The sequence below is a fragment of the Monodelphis domestica genome, chromosome 1 (genome assembly GCF_027887165.1).
Source record: "Monodelphis domestica isolate mMonDom1 chromosome 1, mMonDom1.pri, whole genome shotgun sequence".
In the NCBI taxonomy this organism is placed as follows: domain Eukaryota; kingdom Metazoa; phylum Chordata; class Mammalia; order Didelphimorphia; family Didelphidae; genus Monodelphis; species Monodelphis domestica.
Window position 1 is genome coordinate 706,614,938 of NC_077227.1, and position 21,399 is coordinate 706,636,336.

The 21,399-nt window shown below is 38.2% G+C and overlaps 1 protein-coding gene across 3 annotated transcripts in view; it reads left to right on the plus strand.

The window, feature by feature from the left end:
* ACSF3 (acyl-CoA synthetase family member 3) overlaps nt 1-21,399 on the plus strand; it is a 237,775-nt gene that overhangs the window by 13,725 nt on the left and 202,651 nt on the right. For all 3 annotated transcript variants that reach the window (XM_007477310.3, XM_056810927.1, XM_056810930.1), the window contains 2 exons: nt 16,204-16,911; nt 17,684-17,839. In XM_007477310.3, coding sequence (XP_007477372.1) covers nt 16,231-16,911; nt 17,684-17,839 — 837 coding nt within the window. In that variant the 5' untranslated portion in view covers nt 16,204-16,230. The remainder of the gene's footprint in view (nt 1-16,203; nt 16,912-17,683; nt 17,840-21,399) is intronic.

Below are 21,399 nucleotides of genomic sequence, written 5' to 3' on the forward strand. Positions count from 1 at the left end.
GGTTCTGCCAACTTCATCCTGCACCAATTTACACAGATCTTTCCAGGTTTATCTGAAGTTATCCCCTTCATCCCCTAGAAAGACAACAAAAAAATTAATTGATTATAGTTTTTCTGAAAAAGGTCTTATTTTCTCTAAAGGAACTGAATGAAATTTATAAGAATAAAAGTCATTTCCTAATTGGTCAAAGGCTATGAATAAGCAGTTCTCAAGAGAAGAGATCCAAATTATATATAGCCATGTAAAAAGGATCTAAATAACTAATAATTGGAAAAATGTAAATGAGGTTCCACTTTACACCTATCTGATTGGTAAATCTGACCAAAAACATCAAATACTGGAGAGTCTGTGGGATGATAGATACATTAATAGGATCCTGTTACATTCATATGCTGTAATTTCTTCAATCATTCCCCAACTGATGACTTCTTTAGTTTCTAATTCTAAATATGTTTGTGCATATAGGACTTTCTTCTCTTTCTTTGATCTCTTTGATATATAGACCCATGAATGGTATTATTGGCTCAAAGGATTTGTGAAAGAAAAACAATAACCCTTACCTTCTGTTTTAGAATTGATACTAAGCATCAGTCCCAAGGCAGAAGAGCAGTAAGGGCTAGGTAATTAGGTCAAGTAACTTGCCCAGGGTTAGGCAGCTAAGTGTGTAATGCCAGATTTGAATCTAAGATCTCCATGTTCAGATCAGACTTGATCCATTGTGCCACCTAGCTTCCTGGTTTTTCAGGTATAATTCCAGGGTGATTTCTAGAATGGCGATACCAGTTCACAGTTCCAACAACTCTCCATTAATCTATCTGAATTCTTTCATCCTAACTACTTGTAGTATTTTTTCTTTGACTGGATTTTGTCTGTGACATTCCTAGGAGTTTTCACTTTGGGGTTTCTTTCAGGAGGTAACTAGTGAATTCCTTCTATTTTCAATCTGTCCATTGGTTCTAGTGGTTATAAGTCTCCTTTTATGATTTACTGAAATAGTATACCCACACTGTTTGTTTGCTTGTTTCTTAGTCGTGGGGTTCCAGGTATAAATAAATCACAGAAGTATTAAAGATGCATTCAATAGCTGACTCTTATGAGCAATATGATCATGTACCAGACTTATGGATATATTTCTAATATTTTACATAATTGATTTCTGGATCATTGCATTGAATTTGGGCTCAAATCTTGTGGTATTCTGACCCCTCCCAATGCCTACAGTCCAAAGGTCAGATGAACCTCTGAGCTATGTATAATTTTTGCAAAATCCATGATTTAAAATTTTATTTGAAAAAAAATTTCAGTAAAAGAAACTGCTAACTCCTTGAATCGAGAAAATGAACTGTTTGGAGAAAGATGCCTGTAGAAACCTACAATGTAACAAGAAGATCCAGAATGAATTTTGGGGTATGATTGATTGAACTAAAGGAGGTTGAACACATTTATTTTGAATGTAAACTTTTATGTCAAAGGGGACTTCCCCCTAATTGGCTTTTTGTCACTGTACCTACCAAACATTGGTTTTGCTCTCTCTCTTCTATTTCCCTCTTTTCTCTAACTATTGTTGTTTCCTCTTATAAGGTACAACATTGAATGCACCTGTAGTTAGAAAAATTTTAGAGGTACAAGCTGATTATGTTAAATGATCCATTGGGGAGACTAATCTACCAAAGGATCACAGGGAGAGATTGTGAAGATGTAATTAACTCTCCCCTCACCTACTTTAATTTTAATAACCAGAACCATATACACCCTACTTAATGCCTAAGTGGGGGAGGTTCACAACCCACATGCTAAAGTGGATGACAACTCAGAAATGACTGACTTCCCCCTGGGAAGTCCTAAGAAAATTTATAAACTACAGTTGGTCCACATAAAGTGGAGGAAGGCACAATAAGTGACTCAAAGAAGGGTCTTTAAAAGTAGTTGCAACTTCCTGTGAGAGGAGACTTTTTGTGAGAAGTTTTTCGGAGTTGAAGTTAGAGCTCTTTTAGAGGATCTGAAGGCTGGTGGAAGATCTTCTCTTTAGACTATCATGTGGGTGAGTGAAAAAGACTGACTCCTTTCCTGGCTCCTAGAGAGTCTAGCTTCTGAGGAGGCCCCATGGCTGGAACTCTTGCTTTATTCACCACCAGCTTCTCCAACTCATGGCCCTCTAGTGGAGAGTTAATGAGCCCTACTTGGTTTGAACCAGGCCAGAGTAATTATCTAATGTGATAGGATAGATACCTTCTCTACCCTCTTTCTCATTTCTCTACTTTAATGCTTTCCCTATATTTTATAAATAAATACTGCTAAAAATTAAGGTTGGACTAAATGTAAGAGAAATGTGGTCACCTAAATTAATATATCTCAAGTCAAATGACATTTCTGAGTTGTAACCCACTTTAGCACATGGGTGGTGACTAAAATTATTTATTTATTAAAGCCTTACCTTCTGTCTTAGAATCGTTATTGTGTATTAGTTCTAAGGCAGAAGAGTGGTAAGGGCTAGGCAATGGGGGTTAAGTGACTTGCCCAGGGTCACACAGCTAGGAAGTGCTGAGGCCAGATTTGAACCTAGGACTTCCTGTCTCTAGGCCTGGCTCTCAATTCACTGAGCTACCCAGCTGTCCCCTGGTGATGAAATTTAAAAGTAAGTGAGGGGAAGAGTTAATTACACCTTCACAGCTGGGCACTGGCTACTACATTATCTTAGCCTCCATCTCTTTTATCTTATTATTGTTTACTAAGCTGATGCTAAATTCTCTACCATGTCACATGTTTGATCTACTATCTCCCATTCCCCATTCCTTGAAACTTCAACAAAAAATTTTTTGCCTGTAGTTCACTCTCTCTCATACCATCAGAGGATCAGTCGATAGGCTGCCTAATATGCTGATGAATCCTGTGTCTCTATTCCTATTTTCTCGCTTTATGTCCTCCCTTAATATTTAAACCCTTTCACCCAAATTCCCTCCATCCCCAGTTTCCCTTTCAGGTGGTCAACCCACATAAGAATATTGTGTAACTGCTGGTCAGCTACACATGGTTTTCAGATAGTGTAGTGATTCTTAAATTATCTCTCTTTGACCCGTTTTCTAGGTCAGTTGTTTTCAACATGAGATGCTTTACATTTCCCCTTATGTTATCAGTTTTGTTTGACTTTTGTTTTAATATTTCTTATTTTTCCATGGAGTCATTAGCATCTGTTTGTTCCATTCTCATTTCAAGTCACTTACATGGACACGGTTTTGTACTTCTTATTATGAGGATGGTTATTCCTTCTAAACTCACTTCTTTTCACTATCTTTCTTTTAGCATTCTCATTTCATTTGCAAAATCATTTTTACCTCTTGATTTATTCCTTCTAGGAATTTTCATTCCCCTTATGTCCAACCTGTTTTTCTTGGGAATAGGAAAAGGAATAAATTTCTACTAAGTACCTACTATGTGCCAGGCACTGTGCTAAGCATGTTGCAAATATTATCTCTTTTGATTCTTTCAGTGACCTTGGGAAGTTGGTACTATTATTATCCCCATTTTACAGTTGAAGAGATTGAGATAGATGGAGGTGAATTAACTTGTCCTGGTCTGCATTTGAACTCAGGTCTACCTGACTCCAGACCTAGCACTCTGTCCTGTTAGGCTTTGCTTATAGATATTTTACAGGTAATCTTTTCTTCTGGGTTTGTGTCTAGGGCACCACTGGTACCATACATAACCCTTTGTGGTGGGAATCTTTGTTTATTCATTTCTCTTGCTTTATTTCCTGAATTGGGACTTTGTGTTAGGTCTCCTAATACTTCTAGAAGGAATATCTGATTCTTGTTTTGACCTGATTTGTGTCCTTTGGTGTCCTGCTGCTGCTTTCTCAACATGGTGAATGTTGTGCTATTCAAGAACCTCAGGAGCAGCTCAGGCCAGGTACCTGACAACAGGTGTTTCTCTGATCTAGGGTAAAGTCAAGTCACTGTCCTGATCTGAGCTTTGCAAGCTCCTGAGCCCAATCTGAGTCTGGGAGATTGTGAGCTCTTTTGAGGACAGGGATTTTCTTTTGTCTCTTTTTGTATCCTCACACATCGTGCCTGGCATGTAGTTGGTGCTTGATAAATATTTATTGACCAACTGAGATTTAGTGATAGATTTGTGCCTGCTTGACTGCTGTTGACCCAAGTCCCTGTCTTGTCTGACCTGTTTCCTCAGCTGTAGGTCTCAGACTAAGTTTCAGAGTCACCTAGATACTACTTGCTTCTATTTCTTTCTTAGTTTACAGCCTCAAGCCTCCAAACAACCATTCCTTGTTCTAGAATGCAGCCATGGATCTCAGATCCCTTCCATGCAGGGTTATCCCTTGTAGGTCTGGGAACTAATTCTTCAGTCAGGTAGACACAACCTCAGGCTGTCCCTCCTGGATCAGCGATTATTTCTTGCAGCAGTACACAGCCATTGACCCCACATTAGTCTCAGGAAACAGCATCTTCCTGACTATACCTGGTCCCCCAGCCTTCAGACCTCTGCCTGTCTCCCTGCTTTGCTCTTGTCTGGAAAAATGACCCACTTTGATTTTTTCTTGGATTCCTTCATTATGACTTGGTCTCATTCTCTTTGTCTCTGCTGGGAAATTTTCGGAGAGCTTGGTGATGTTTCTTCCTTTTGCTCCAACATCTTTGCTGGTTCATGTCCAATCTTTTTGAAGCTCTCTAGAAGAGGAGGAACCATCTTTGCCTCAGGCAGCTCATTTCCAATCCACTTTTGGACTCTACCTATTAAGAAGTTTTTCCTTTGTCATTGTTATTGTCTGACTCTTTATGACCCCATTTGAAGTTTTCTTGACAAAGATATTGGAACGGCCATTTCCTTCTGGAGGAAACTGAGGCAAAATAGGTGAAGTGACTTTTTCAGAGTCACATAACTAGTAAGCGTCTTAGCACAAAACTCAGGAAGATTAGTCTTTCAGACCCCAGACTCAGCACTCTATTCACTGCACTACCTAGGTGCCCCAAGTTTTTTCTTAAAGTGACCCAAAATTATTTCTCTGCAACTTTACCTGTTTTACTCCCAGAACAATTTGCTAGGGAACCCTTCCCTTTCAGGTTAACATTAATCCATTAATTCCTACCTTTTTGGTCAGGACATGCAACCATACTATCATTTATACAGCTTTCTTATCACTAAGCTGTCTCAGAAATCTTTGTCAGGTGCCTTTCAAGTGGGCAATGTCCACAGCATTCTGCTTAACTGTCAAGCGAAGTAAAATCAATGTCTTTGTTGTTGTCATCATCGTCATCATCCTTCTCATGAGAAGCTGTGTGGTATAGTAGATAGAGAACCAGCCCACGAACCAGAAAGCCCTGGATTCAAGTCCTACCCCTAACACATTCTGGTTATGACTAGTCAATTCATTTAGCTTTTCCATGTTCAAGACAACTTCTTCTAGGAGTTCTCTCCCCTCCTAATAATGATGTTGATGATTACAGAACTTTAGAATTATAAGGGACATCAAATGACATCTGGTTTCATCCATATTTGGATAAAGATCTTATCTTCCACATTACTGATGAGTGGTGATCTTACCTTTGTTCAGACCTCCAGTGGAAGGCTGCCATTAAGCGTAGCTCTATTTGATTATTTTCTTTTTATTTCTTTTTTAGTTGTGAACTTAACAATTATCAAATAAAAAATTCCAATATACAAAGAACCAAAAAAAGAATGTATATGAAACTAAGACATTCTCAGTTCTAGGTTTTTTTTTTAAGTTAATGTTAAATTTAACAAGGTAACAAAATTTTCCTGTGCTTATGTCACCCTTTTAATAGAATAAAGCTTCTTTTTTTAAAAATTTCTTGCTTTCCATGTGTTTTCGTGTTTTATTGATGCTCTTTTCATTGGTAGCTCTAATTAGTAGGAAGTTTTCCTGACACCAAGCCTAAATTTGCCTCTTTTCAATTGCAACTGCTAGCATCTACTTCTGCTCTCTGGGACAAAAAAGAGTAAGTCTTCTTCCTCTTACACTAATATTTAATAACAACGGTACACACTTAGCTAGCTATTAAAGATTTACAGACCTCTTTCTTTAACATTACCCTATGAGGTAGGTACTAGATGGGTTATCTTCCTTTTACAGTCTCTGGGAGGTAAATTGACTTGCCCCTGGTCATGTAGCAAGTAAGATGTTGAACCTGGAACACCAATACAATTATTTATTTTACCTTGTTTTGTATCTAAATTAATATCTGACATGCAAAACTTAGCTATGAGTGAGTCTGTCCTTTTTCAACAGATTATCTCTCTGCAGACCAGAGTTGCCCAGGGGTTTTATGTGGTGATATTAAAACTTGGTAATTTGGCACCAATGTGATGTTTTTGTTTGTTTTACTTTTTAATAATGTTTTCCTCCAATTACATTTTGTGTTCATGACTCTAGCTGAGTTCACTCACCCCCCCCCCCAAAAAAAAAACCTTTTCACTTTCTGTCTTATTAACAACTCTAAAACAGAAAGGCAAGGGCCAGGCAAATGGGGCCAAGTGACTTGTCCAAGGTCATACAGCTAGGAAGGGTCTTGAGTTCAAATTTGAACCCAGGACCTCCCTTCTTCAGGTCTGGCTTTCTATTCACTGTGCTATCTAACTGCTCCGTTGCTTTGTTTTTGCTTCATCTTACTCTGCACAAATTTATATCTTAGCTGTCACCACAAAACCTTCTGCATGCATGCCAGCTTTGATAGTTTTCAAGTGATTTTTGCAGTATCCACTCAGAACAAAGTGGGGACTGTTGAATTAATGTCATTTGTTCCAATAAGACTGGATTTGAATCTGCATTTCATACCCTTCTGGGGGTAGTACTTTAGTTTACTCTTGAGGTCTGAATGCTATTTATGAAATGCCTGATAATTTTTAACATCACTTTTAAGAGTTCTTTATTATCACTTAATTCCCTATCATAGCTACTTTGAAAAGTTATTGATGTCATCTCAATTTTTTTAAGTGGGAAGATTTATCCAGGAGATTTTTATTCTCAAGATTTACTAGTCGTCCCAAAGGCAGTCAGTGCTAAGAGTCTAGTATAGTTATAGAAAAATATAGGATTAGAAGTGATGGTCTACTAGGAAACATGCAGGCCACATAATCAGATAATTCCAGACCTGGAATTAGAACACAGATCTGTCCAAGTTGCAGGATCATCAGATCATCGATTTGTTTATTAAATTTATTTATTTTATCAATTACATGTAATAAATTTCCACATGAGCTTTCCAAACTTAGCTGATCCATGTCATCTTCCTTTCCTCCCCTCTCCCAGTGCTGATAGGCAATTTGATCTGGATTATACATGTATTATCATGCAAAACATTTCCATTTTGTTCATTTTTGTAAATGAATAATCATATACAACCAAAACCCAAATAAACAAGTGAAAAATTATATGTTTTCATCTGCATTCTGATTCCAACAGTTCTTGCTCTGGAGGTGTGGAGAGCATTCTTTGTCATAAGTCCCTCAGAGTTGTACTAGATCATCCTATTGCCAAGAGTAGTTCAGTCTTTCACAGTTGCAAATCATAGATTTGGAATTATAAAGGGCTTTAGAGATGATCCAGTCCCAACCCCTCATTTTACCAATGAGACTCCGAGAGAGCCCTTTCTTCCAGCTCTAAAACTGGGGTCTCAAACTAGCTTCTGTGACAATAGGATTAAATAAGGACCAACCTGTCTTCTTTTTTAGGGTGATGATATTGATGCTGCCATGGGTGTATACTAAACCAATTCTCTGTAGTCTTTTTTTTTAGCTCTTACCTTCTGTTTTAGATTTGATATTAAATATTGCTTCCAAGGTAGAAGAATGGTAAGGTTTAGGCGATCAAGGTTAAGCGACTTGCCCAGAGTCACACAGCGAGAAAGTATCTGGAGTCATACTTGAACCCAGGACCTCTTACTTCTAGACCTGACTCTCTAGCCACTGAGCCACCTTGCTATGCCACCCACCCCGCCTTCCTTTTTGTTTTTAAGTCTTTTTGAAGTGCAATGGACCAAACCATGTTGAAACTCCTTGTTCATCTGGGGAAGATATTGCAATTTTGAGTCTCCGAGTTGTGATATTGCAGCTAACACTACTCTTTGTGCCTTACAGGGAAAAATGGAATAATCTGATAGGATTTCACTCCACTGTACAGACCTTCTGTTTGTACAGTGAACTGGCTGCCTGGAATACTAGGCTCTTTAGCTTGACTCTGCTAAGTGTAGTCACTTCCAATTAACACCCCTGTTAACATCTCTCTTTCTCTTTCATCAGCAAAAATCTGTCCTTGAAGCCATAACCTAGAAAGACTATAGTAGTCTCTTTTCTATTTGCAAGCTTCCTTTGTTTTCAGATTTCTCTCCAGCCTGTAAAGCAAATACCAAAGGATTTGTAAGAATTTGTTAGACTCGAGAATGGAAAGCATGTTAAGCTATCATGATTTGGTTTCACTATTATTTTCTTTCCATAAAAATATCCCACTTGTTTATTACAGTTCTTTTTTCTGAAGTCCACCCCAGATGTTTCCTTATAATATGGAGATTTTCTTTACTGTTAAAAAAAATAAAAATCAAGGGATTTATGCAAAATACTAGCGCATTTTGGATTTTTTTTTTAAATGGGGCAAAACAGATATGTTAATGTGACTTTTTTAAAAATTGTATAGTATTTTTTTTCCTTCCAATAGACCATTACTCTGTTAAACCCCAGACATAATTTGGTTCTGTGTGTCAGAATCTTACTTATTTAAATGTTGGCTATTTTAGTAACTATGTGCTTGGTAGAGCCTAGGGAGATAATGTGACTTTAGCTATAAGGGGTAAGAATCTCATAATGTTCAAAGTAGTATTGTTGAAGCTAGAAATACGGTTTTGCATAAGTGCATAGAGGCCTTGTTTTTTGTTTTGTTTTTCTTTTTTTCTTTTTTTTTGCCAAAATTCTGCCTCTGAAGTCATCTTCATTGCTTCTGGGGAAAGGGAAGAATAGAACATCTAAGCTGTACATCTCCCAATCTCTCTAAGAAGCTGGAGTTGGCAGTTACCCCTAGATAGTTTACTGTTGACAATCCTTTTTTTCTACCAAGGACCAATGACCCAGAGAATAATTTCAGCAGAAGACTACAGATAAGTAAAAAGCAATTTAATTTACATTTTTGTGGAGAAGAGGGGTAATAGCTTTAGGTAGAGAAATAAATATAATTGATTCTACTTACTGACTTTAAAAATGAAGACATGGAACAAATAGGTGGCTTATTCATAGAGGCCAGGCCTGCAGACAGTAGGTCCTGGGTTCAAATTTGGCCTTAGATACTTATTAGTTATGTGACTCCAGGCAAGTCACATAATCTCATAAAAATCATATAAACCAATACATAGTATTAATTCCAAGATAAAGATAAAGGTTATTTTTTTTTAAGAAGACTATTCAAACACTCAACATCTACATGGTAAACAATAATACATATAACTTCAGTTCTATGCTAGAAGAAAATATATAAGGAAAGAAAGACAAAAGTGATGGAAAGAAACAGAGAGCAAAGTGCAGCAAGCAGATGCGGATTCATACCCACAGAGCTTGAGAGAGCTACAAGTAGAGAACATAAGAGATGTACAGAATGAGGAGAAAAAGAAACAGAGGGATGGGAAAGACTTTGAGTTAAAGGCGAAGGTAAATTGCTTAGGTGACATCTTGTTTTTGTTCTATAGAGAGCAGAATAAGTAATCATGCATTATCATTGCCCTTTGAAATTATGCTGAGCTCTTTATTGCCTTCAGCCCTTTATTTAAAAGTTTTTTCCTGTCTTATTTTATTTTGATGCTTTTTGCTTTCACATCATATTTACTTCCAAATATTTTTCCTTCCACTTTTCTCCAGCTAGTTGAAAAATGTAAAGGAAAGAAAGATAAAAAAAACCCCAAAACATCAATATTAACTAATATATCAACGTGCCTGACATATGTGCAATGTTTCACATCCATAATCCCTCATCACTTCAGGATGAGAAAAGTACATTTTCTCAAATACAGGGCCAAGCTTGATCATTATAATTATCCAGTGCCAGTTTCATGTTTTTGTTCTTTCTTTTTATATCATTATAGTCATTGTTTATATTGTTTTCCTGGTTCTGCTTATTTCACTTTGTATCAGTTCATGTAGATCTTCCTCATGCTTTTCTGAATTCTTTGTAGTCACCATTTTTAAGAACACAGTAATATCCATTATATTCTTGTGCTACATGTTTATCCATTCCCTGATTGATTCCTATGTTGTATCCAGTTCTTTGCTACGATGGAAAATTCTTAAAGTCTTTCTATATTTTGATATATATAGGACCTGCCTTTCTGTCTTTGATCTCTTTGGGGCATATGCCATGTGGTGGGATGAAAGGGTATGGACATTTTAGTTAATTTTTTAAAGCAGAATTGTAAGTCCACCAACAAAGTATTTTGTGTGCCTGTTTTCCTGCAGCCCCTCCAATACTGACTCTTTTTACTTCTTGTCATCTTTGTTAATATTTTGCTTATGAGATAAAACCCCAGGGGTATTTTGGTTTGTATTTCTTCTTCATGATTCCCCCCCTAGATCTTTCTGAACAAGAAATCAGATTTTCTGTTTAAAAACTTTATAAACTTGAGTGTTCAACCTTCAAGGCAACAAACATTTATTAAATGCTTACTAGGTGCCAGGCAGTGTACAAAGTACCGGGAATACAAATGCAAGCCAAAAAAAGACCAGACTCTTCCTCCAAGACAACATAACAAAAGGAACTGAACTGAGAAAGGAATGAATAAATGAGGAAAAAATGGAAAAATATGAAATGAGGAAATAAAATGGAAAAAGTCAAGAGAACTGCCCATCATAAAGTAATGGTTAACCTGTGCTCCTCCTTCAAAGGGAGGGTCAGGGAGAAACCAGCCAATCAAAGGGAGAGGAAGGTCACTGTGTAAAGTCTAGAGATGATGTGAGCTTCCTAGGTTGAGAGCTTTATGGGACCTTGTTAGAGAAAGCCCAGGAGAGAAAAACTTGACTCAAAAGTTTCCTAGCCTGCCTTTCCTTACTTATTCCATCCTCCTACCCTCCATGCACATTGTTTTGGTGGGATTTTAAAGGTCTGGTATACGTGTGAAGTTGTCATTTAGATTTTTAGAAATTTAGTTTAGAACTTGAGAGATCTGGGTCAACATATTCCCTCTGTTTGGCCAATCTCTTTCATCTTCTAAGAGCTCTCTGTTGGTCCTCTTTTAGTCTAGTTTTTGATCTAGCTGGATCATGGTGAGAATTGGCCCCAAACTTTTTTCTTTTCTTTTTCTTTTTCTTTTTTTTTTTTGCAGAGGAGTGAGGAAGAGACCCTTTTAGGAATAAATAGGTTAAATAATGTTCACAGCTATTCAGCTGTTCAGCTTCCACTTACCCTGAGGATATAGCACTGCCTCTGGCTTCTGATAAAATGGTTTAGGAAATTGTTGCCTAAGCGGAGGAGGCCCTGTCCTTCATGAGGCTGGGATGGACGAGCTTTCCATCTTAAGAGAGAATCCTTTGTCAGCACACATGACTCTCCAGAGACCTAGATGGTAGGCTAGGCCCTAGTTTTGACCTTATCCTCTTGTTTCTCCCTTGCTCTCCTCTCTGCTTCTCTGTGGCCTGATCTTTTTTGGCTTCTCTCTGCCTGTTCCTGTTCACCCCACATTGGCTAATGCATTTGAGCCCACTAGTGCCCTAGGGCTTGCCTGTTCCTATGAACGCACCCTTTTGTTCTTAGACTATATTTTCTTTGTGAACTCACTACTCTCCTTATTCTTTCACATCTGTTCATAAGAATTGTCTGCTGGGCCTTCTTCTTTTCCACCTTTTTCTTAGAACAATTCTGTTGGCAGAACCCAGTTAATTTTAGCTGATATTGGCCTATTCCAGGTTCTTCAATAATAAACTCCATTGAATCCCTGTCCTATTCAGGCCCAAATATAAAAAAGCCTCTGTTTGGTGTTCAAAGCCCTTCAGAACCTGCTCCAAACTACCTTTTGATCCAGTGGCACTGGCCTGAGCAGGACTCCACATGTCCAGTCTCTGGACATTTTCCCTGACTATTGGCCATGCCTGGAATTCTCTTCCTTCTCATCTCTGAGTTCTGGCTTCTGGGGCTGTGTTCAAGTCTCAGCTAAAACCTCATCTTCCACAAGGAGCTTTTCCTGATCCCCACTAATGTGTCTTCCCTATGTTGACTCAGTTTTTTTTTTCGTATCTGTTTTGTTCGTCCATTGTTGTTTGTATGCTGAGACTGTGAGCTCCTTGAGAGCAGAGACTTTGTTTTGCCTTTCTTTGAATCCCAAACCTTAGCACAATGCCTGGTTTAGCCCCTCTGCTGAGATGATTTACCAGTGTGGCGGCTGAGCATCCTTCAGCTTCTTGGAGCTCCAGATGAGAGTTGAATGAGAGGTGAACACCAAGGTGGATAAGCAGCCCGGAAGAGGATCCAGCAAGCCCTCACACCGGTGTCCTTTTTGACACGCATACACCCCTTTTTTCCTATTAGAGTACAGTTATGAAGGAGGAGGGGACTTCTGAAAGGGTTGTTAGAATCGGGGGGGGGGGGTGTACCCAAACAGGTTCTGACAAAGTGACCCCATTCACATTAATAATGAAATGTTTTCAATTTTATTCTCCATGAAAATGAGGATAACAATAGGCCTGCTTGACTTTTTTTTTTTACTTTTAAGTTAAATTTCATTTGTAAACTCTTACTGGTGCATAAGTAATTAGGAAAAGTTCCCCACTCCCACCTTCTCCTTAAGTACTTTGAAAAGAGACTTCTACATATCCACTTCATTGCCTTCTAGCTTAGCTTTCACAGTGGGAAGAATTGCCCTGTGGTAGGATCCTGAGCCCAGTGGTACATGTGCAAATTACACTGAAGTCATCAGAGTAAATTTGGCTAACGGAAAACTGGAAGGCGCTGCAGGAGGCTTTGGGGGCAGCATTCCCAAGTGGACATCCTCTGTGGTTCATGGAAGGACTCAAGTTGAAAGGCAGCCACCCCTTTTGCCCACTTAGGGAACCCACACGTATGTTAGACACTTGCCAGATTAATTAGGTTGCTCTTTGGAGGGAACATAAATAAACAACTTAAGTTTGTCATATTAAAGAACCCAAGAAAGACCTCCAGTGGGGATGGTGCTTTTTTAGATTTACACAAATACCTAGACATAGGTCAAGAGGTAACACAAATGATTAATCAATACCAGTAGAGAGAGAACCCACACTGACGAGGTCGTGGACCTTTCTGTGTGACCACTTGATCAATCAACCAACCCTTTAAAAGTGCCAGGAAAAGGGCATAATGAAACTGTTGCTGTCTTCACGTAGTTTATATTCTATGAGAGGAAACAACATGTGTGTATATGTTTATATGTGTGTGTGTGTATATATATATATATCTGAATATCCAAAATAAATACAGAAAAACTCCAATTTAATTTGGGGAGAGGAAGGCATGAACAGTTGGGGAAATGAGGAAAGGTTTTTAGAGAAAGTTGTTCTTAAGCTTAGCCTTTAAGGAAACCAGGATTCTAAATGGTCTTGATAGAGAGGGAGGGCATTCCAGGCTAAAAGGTGATATAGCCAGTCATAGACATGAGGCTGGAAATGGAATATCATGTATGAGGAGGAGTAAGAAGTCCTTCTTAGCTGGACCATAGAGTAGGCTTACAGGAATGATGTGCCATGAAATGGGAAAGATATGTTGAAGCCAGGTTGTAAAGGGCAGAAGGCTTGTTAAGTATTGGTAGGAGGGTGTCAGTCTATCATTTGGCATGACGTTTGAACTTTTAAAAAGTAAATGTCATTTCTCCTAGCATAAAAATTCACATGATTTTTAAAATTGCCATTTACTGTGTTATCATGTGATAGAAGGAAGCTTGACTGTTCCTGCAATGCTGACAATGAAAAAAAGCCTTATTTTTTCATTTTCTCATTTTAGTTCCAAGGAATTAGACTCCTTGATGACAAGAGTTGAGCTTCCTTTAGCAGTTATTCACATTATCCAACAAGGGTTTACTTTTGCCTTTATTTTAATCATTCAAACCTTACCTTTAATATATTTTACTTTCTTAGCATCTCACTTTTATTACATAGCATTTTCTTGTATTACTTTTACTTTACCTCTGTTTCCCAATGTATTCTTGTCTGTCCCAGAATGCCATCCCTTATAACAAAGAAAAAAAAGAGAAAGGAAGAAAATCAGCAAAACGAATCTGTCAAAAAGCCTGATGTCATATGCAAAGCAACACACCTATGGTTGTTTGTGCAGAGAATCAGAGGGAGATTTCATCTCGTATGTCTTTCAGTTTTGGTTTTGTTGTTGTTCTTTGCATTTCCATTGTGATAGTCATTGTATATATTGTTTACCTGGTTTTTACTTACTTTGATTTGCATTAGTTCACATAAGTGTTTCCATGCTTCTGTGTATTCATTATATTTATCATTCCTTTGAGCATAGTAATATTCCATCGCATTCATGTATCCCAGTTTGCCTATCCATTTTCCAAATGATGGGCATTTGCTTTATTCTATTTCTTTGCTGTCACAAAAAAAAAAATGTTGCTATAAGTCTTTTAGCATATGTGGGGCTTTTTCTTTTTTTGTCATTGAACTTTTTAGGGTATATGTCTAATAGTGCCTCTGGGTCAAAAACATTATAATCATTCCAGTCACTTTCCAAGTATAATTCTATGTTGTTTTCTGGAATGATTGGATCACTTCACAGCTCCACCATTACTACATTTAGTGTGTCTGGCTTTCCATAGCCTCTCCAGCATCGACTGCTTCCATCTTTTGTCATCTTTGGCAGTTTTCTGGGTATAAGATAAAATCAAAGGATTGTTTTGATTTGAAGTCTCTTTTTAGTGTTTTGGAGCATTCTTTCAAATAATTGTTAATAGTTTGCAATTCTTTTTCTTGAGAATTATGTGGGGGGGTTTTGGAGACTTATCTACTGGTGAATGACATTTTGTCCAATACATTTCTGTTTGTTGAATCTTTAGCTTAAATGTCAGATCTTTACCAAAACTATTTATTCCAAAGATTCTTTTCTTAGGAGATTTATCTCTTCTTATTCTAGTCATTAATTTTTTTATGCAGAAGTTTTCTCTAAATAATTTTAAAAACTGATATCCTTTTTTTGCTATTACCTAAATGTCCCCCTATATCTCTCACTTTCTCCATAGCCATCTACAATAACAGACCTTTATTGATCCTCCTTAATTCTAGTGCCGTCCATCTATTGGCCATCTCTAATTGATCCTTTATATATCCTATTTGTTCATAGTTGTCTGCATGTTGTCTCCCTCATTGGATTATGAGCTCCTTGAGGGCAGGAGCTATTTTTTTGCTTTTCTCTTTGTCTCTAATACTTAGCACAGTGCTTGACACATAATAGGAGCCCAAGAAATGTTTATTAATTGACTGACTGTGGTTACTACACAGCGCTCGGCACATTCACCATTCTTACTATACAGCTGACCTGCCTCCTTCTTCAGTTGTCCAGATCCTTCATGATGACTGCTTCATCTTTTCTGGTATGCAGGTCATTGTTGGTAATAGATTACAGCCTGCTTACACCTACCATGCATTCTTCTACTGCCTTTGAAGATCCTTCTGAAATTTTAATTCTTTTGAGTTTTTAGTATGCCATGATACATAGGCATGTTGGTGCACCAGAATATTGGCAGAAAGTGGGTTTTTGTGGAAGGGAGAAAATTGGGATCACTGAAAATGCCATTGTTTTTCAAATAGGATCCTATCCAATCTCCTCTTCTTCAGCTCTGAGTCTGACTCATTGTCCATCTGATGGAAAAGTAGGAAGAGGATGCTAAGAATTGATCTCTGAATATTTAAACACTTGAAAATAGTACATTGCAAAAGTATCCTCAGTTCATTTTTGTGGGTTGCCTTAAGCTTTTATTTCTTTATAATAATAATATATTAATATTATTAATTTTTATTATTAATATTAATTTTTAAATTAATTAACATCAATAATAATAAATTAATAATTTATTAGCATTATTTGGGAGGCTATTTTAAATCAAATTTTGAGAAAAGTTAAGAGTATTTTGACCAAAATTTGCCCCTTTTATGTGGTAAGGAAAATATTTATGTTTGTATAAATGGCAACATAAATAGTAACATGTTTGTTTGTAATTCTTTTTGCAGTCTTGTACCTAGATACATCTAGGTGAAATGTTTATCAATCTGAAACCTGTCCATATGAACTTATCATTCCGACATCTGGTTCATGCTCTGGCCTATTATAGGCAGGGTTCCTTAAAACTCAAAAAACATGCCCATCTCAAGAACCATCTACACACCTCTTCAGGAAAGAATGCTCCAGTGTTCACCAGAGCTTTGGCATATGGGGACAAAATAGCCCTAGTTGACCATGGTGGACAGTACACGTACAAAGACCTTTACTATAGTAGTGTTCGCTTGTCGCAGGAAATATGCAAGATTCACAACTGTCTCAGTGGAGACATTAAGGGAGAAAGGATCTCCTTCATCTGCTCCAATGATGTGTCTTACGTCATCGCCCAATGGGCATCCTGGATGAGTGGAGGCATCGCTGTTCCTCTATACAAGAAGCATCCAGCCTCTGAGCTGGAGTATGTCATTCGAGACTCCCAGAGCTCTTTGGTCATTGCTGGCAATGAGTATGTGGATCTCATAACCCCTATTGTTACCAAGATAGGGGTACCATTTTTGCCCCTTCCACCCACAGTCTGTGGCAGAGAAGCAGATGAGCCAACCATAGAGCACACTCCCCAGTTAGAGTGGAGAGATAGAGGTGCCATGATCATCTACACAAGTGGGACTACAGGAAGACCCAAGGGGGTCCTAAGTACACATCAGAATTTAAAAGCGGTGGTGAGTTGACTTGTTTGCGTTGTTGCCATAGTTTCTGCCCCTGTTTGGGAGAAGATTTGTGAATAACCAATTATTTTCTCAGTCTAGAGTTCTCTGTCTTTTGTTTCATGTCTGTCTTTGTATCCTAACTCACTAACCCAATGCTTGGCACATTGATGTTAGACTCTTAATAAGTGCTTCCTAATTGATTGAAAGATACAGTTAAGTATAATTTTTTATTAACCTGTAATATCACTTTCAGAAGATAAAAAGTTGAATGATTAAGGTGATAAATGCATTAAGTGGCAGAAATTTATTGTAAATAAATGAAGTGACTTTATGGGAGGTAATATGGAAAGAGTGCTGAGTTTGGAGACCTGAGTTCAAATCTTGCTTCTGATACTAGCTCTGTGATTTTGGGTAAGTTACTTAAACTCCCTGGGTGCCATTTTCCTCACTTATAAAATGAGAGGTTACTTTAGATGATCTCTGTTAACATTTCTTATTTAAATGTAGTGGTTTTTGGTTATTTTTAAGGAAATGTTTTTAATTAAATCATTATTTTCTCTTTAATCATTTTAGTGACATTTCTCTGGAAACTTAGTTATTATGCAATATGTATATTTAAGATCGAAAAGCTCACACTGATTAATTGCTTTAAAAAATAAGAAAGCGTTTGATAGGACCTTGTAGCTCCATTTCTAGGAGCTTTTTTATTTAAATTGTAGTCAGTATCCTTGATGTTGTCCTGCTGTTCAGTATTCTTCAATTCTTTGTTTATTCTTCCTTCCAGATCACTGGGCTTGTTGACAAATGGGCATGGACCAAAAATGATGTGATTCTTCATGTCCTTCCATTGCACCATGTCCATGGTGTGGTCAATAAGTTGCTTTGTCCACTCTGGGTGGGAGCTACGTGTGTTATGCTACCTGAATTCAATGCCAAAGTGGTAAGTCTGATGAGACTAGAAATTGGCTTGGGAAAAATTAATTATCTGTCTCTATAGTTTGGTTTAATAACCCAGAAGACACAGATTATTTTCATCCTCTTCTTTTTTTTAAATCCTTACCTTCTGTCATAGTATCAGTTCTAGGACAGAAGAGCACTAAGGGCTACGTCATTGGGGTTAAGTAACTTGCCCAGGGTCACACAGCAAGTAAGTGTCTGAAGCTAGATTTGATCTCAGGTCTTCCTGATTCTGGGCAGGCCTTGTATTCTATCCACAGCACCAACTAGCTTCTCTGGATTAGTTTAGATGACCAATAAAACACTTACAGCTCTAAATCTATGGTTCTATGTACTTGCCAGTTACCCACAATATCCCTGTCCTTCACCAAGGAAAACTGATAGTTATCCATATAATACTCTATATAAATTTGGTTTGATTATACAATAAAATGTACCCTGTAGGTCATAGAGTTTACTTCCTGAGTGAAGCAGGAAGATTGTTGAGGTGACCAAACCAGAGTAATTAAATGTACTGTCTAGAAAAGATATATTTCACTTACCTGAACAAATGGCCCTAAAACAAATTGATGTGAAGAAGATAGTATTTTCTGATTGATTCACATTATAACGTTATACTACCTCCAAAGAGTTTTGTTCATGGAAAAAATGTTAAAACATTTATGAAGAAAAATCTTAGTTTTATGACCAAACATTAATAGCAGTTCTCAAAATAAATCACAAAATGCAAAAATTATCTTGTCTTGACATTTTAAACAAATATTATACATTAAACTTTATTGGCATTTGCAAAATTGCTTTGTGCCAGAGAGGCCTATGAGGCTATTTGGCTCTTTAAAGATTTGCCAAGGCAGGGCATCTCTGCTTCCTGATTGCACTTAGCACAATGCTTGGCACATAATAGGTGGCACTTAAATTTTTGTTGGCTTGATTGGACTTGACTGCCTGCAAGGCTAAGGTGAATTTATCTGCCAAAAGTTAGTCTATATAACTGTTGGCCAGAGGCAAAGAGTAAAAGAATTCTGGGGTCAGGAAACCCAATAGCAAATGCAGGGGCTATGTGTGTCTGAAAATGGGGAAATCTGAGACTGTCCCAAAGTGACACTGGTATCACTGACTTCTAGAAAACATGTAGGAAGGCCTCTGCCATATTGGATGAATCCTCTTTGGAGGCTTTATGGAAAGACATTTACAATGGGAATATGGGAAGAGAAGACATGAACAAAGGTGAGAGCATGGATCTAAGGTGGATTTCCCTAAAGTATCTGTGTTGGAAAATTCATGAATCAGCAAAGGTTTTGCCTTTTTATTCCCCCCCACACACCATTTGCATGCAGAAGAAGCCAAAGGTCTTACACTTTCTTTTGTAGCCCAAAGCTTTGATCTCTGTTCCTGAATGACAGGTAAAAAATTGTGCTCCAGTAAGAGTCCTTTTAGAGGATATTGTCATTTTTTTCTGCATTTCAGTAGATGACTCTGTTGAACAGTCCACATTATGGGGCTATATGTTTGATAATCTTCATTATAACAACAAGTCACAATTATATTGTTTCAGGTTTTCTAAAGCTCTTTCCTCATAACAACTCTGTGATGTACCTCGTGTCAGCATTACTGTTTGCATTTTACAAGTGAGAAAATGGTGGCTCTTTTGGCTCATAAGTGTGAGAGCCTGCATTTGATACTGGGTTTCCTGACCCCAGGATTCTTTTACTCTTTGCCTCTGGCCAACTGTTCATTTCAGCTATGGCTCAAATATGCTTTATGAAGACATCTAGAAGCCATTTCCAGGTGTACATGAAAGTCTCACCAAAGTCGATCACTGGGTTTTCTGTTTCTGGATGCTAGTGGAAATATTTTCCCTCTGAGAAAAGGATACATTGCAATATTACAGAACACAGACACAACAATGAATAGTGCTTGAACTCTCCGAGACTCCTGTATATATGAGATTCCAGTGCTCCCCATTCCCAGTGCTTTGGATGTCTTCTTTGAGCACTGCCTTGAGGTCTCTGCCTCCCCATATTCCATCCCAGTGATGAGCCACGTCAGCCTAAATGACGTGTTGGAGTAATTAATGAAGGGAAGAGGAAGGGTTAGCCTCAAAGATGAGATGGACCCAAACTGTACGCACACTTCTCAACGTCCTGTGGCATTTAGTGATTGATTGCCCCTTCTACACTCATGTTTCTCAGTGTTGCTCTCCCGACATCCTTGGATCAATGAGCTGACGTTGAAGAATGGGTTCTGGAGGAGGGAGGGAAGAGGGGCACCTGAGGCTGCTCACAGCACTCAGCGGGGATTGACAGCTAAGGGCAAGGGAGGACAGCAATTGAGGACATTTTATATTGACCCTGAAAGCCGACCTTGTGCAGGTGAGGGTTTGCCGAGGGGCTGCTTGTGATGCAGACGCCACGGGCAGCTTGGTCCCCAGAGCTCTGCTGGGCTGTTGGGTCTCTGAAGGATGTAAATTGCCCTTTCCCCCCTTGCCTCCTCCCTCCCTGTTTTGAGGGCCTCCCCTGGGAGTAGAGTGGTTTGATTGGCACTACAAAGAAGCCCACAAGGGTAAATCAGACTTTCTTGTGTAATTTAATGCAAGCTGCCTTTCAGTTCGAGCCTATTTTCACCAGCTGTTTACGGATTGCCCTTTGCTACTGAAATCAACTTTCAAAAAAGCAGCACAATTTCAATTGAGGTTTTCTTGGAAGGAGTGGGAGTTTTGCTGCTTTAGGTTTTTCTCTCATTGCCCCTTAAGAAACCAGTCGATTAGAGTTTGATAAGAAAAGAAAAAAGAAACCTGAATGTTAGTAGGGTTAGTAAATCACATGGACCAAAATAGGGTAAGGGACTAGTCTACTTCAGACATATATGTCCTTATGTGGAGGCAGATCAAGAGAGTCATGATGGGTTGACTCATAATTTGTGCCATTTTATTATATCAAATTAATTATTCATTATCATACTTCTCAGGTCCAGATCTGATGTTTGCTTAGTGTCTGTGAGATCCTGGCAGGCTGAGTCACATTAAAACTTAACAAAGGTGGAGAGAATGAACTTTACAAGATGGTGTCCTTTGGAATGACATGCCCGACTTTGCCTTTAGAGTAGTGCTGGTACAATTTTGATGCTAACTTATCGCAGGGAAATTAAAGATTAAAATGGAAATAAGTAGGGTTAATTTTCCCTTTCAGTCAAGACAGATTCTCAGTCTAAAGACCAGCATTTTCTAGACTGAGCTTTTGGACTTTGTTAGGCCAGCAAAAGTTACTGATGGCCACTATTCTCTCCCCTCACTTTTGTATTTGTCCCATGAGTGTCCTCTTCTTTATTCTTCTGGCAAATGGGGATCTGAACAAATAGCACTGGTTATTTGTGAAGGAATATAGGGAAACACATCAGAAATAAAGATCTTTGTGGTATGCTAATTTTTTTTTTTAAACCCTTACCTTCCGTCTTGGAGTCAATACTGTGTATTGGCTCCAAGGCAGAAGAGTGGTAAGGGCTAGGCAATGGGGGTCAAGTGACTTGCCCAGGGTCACACAGCTA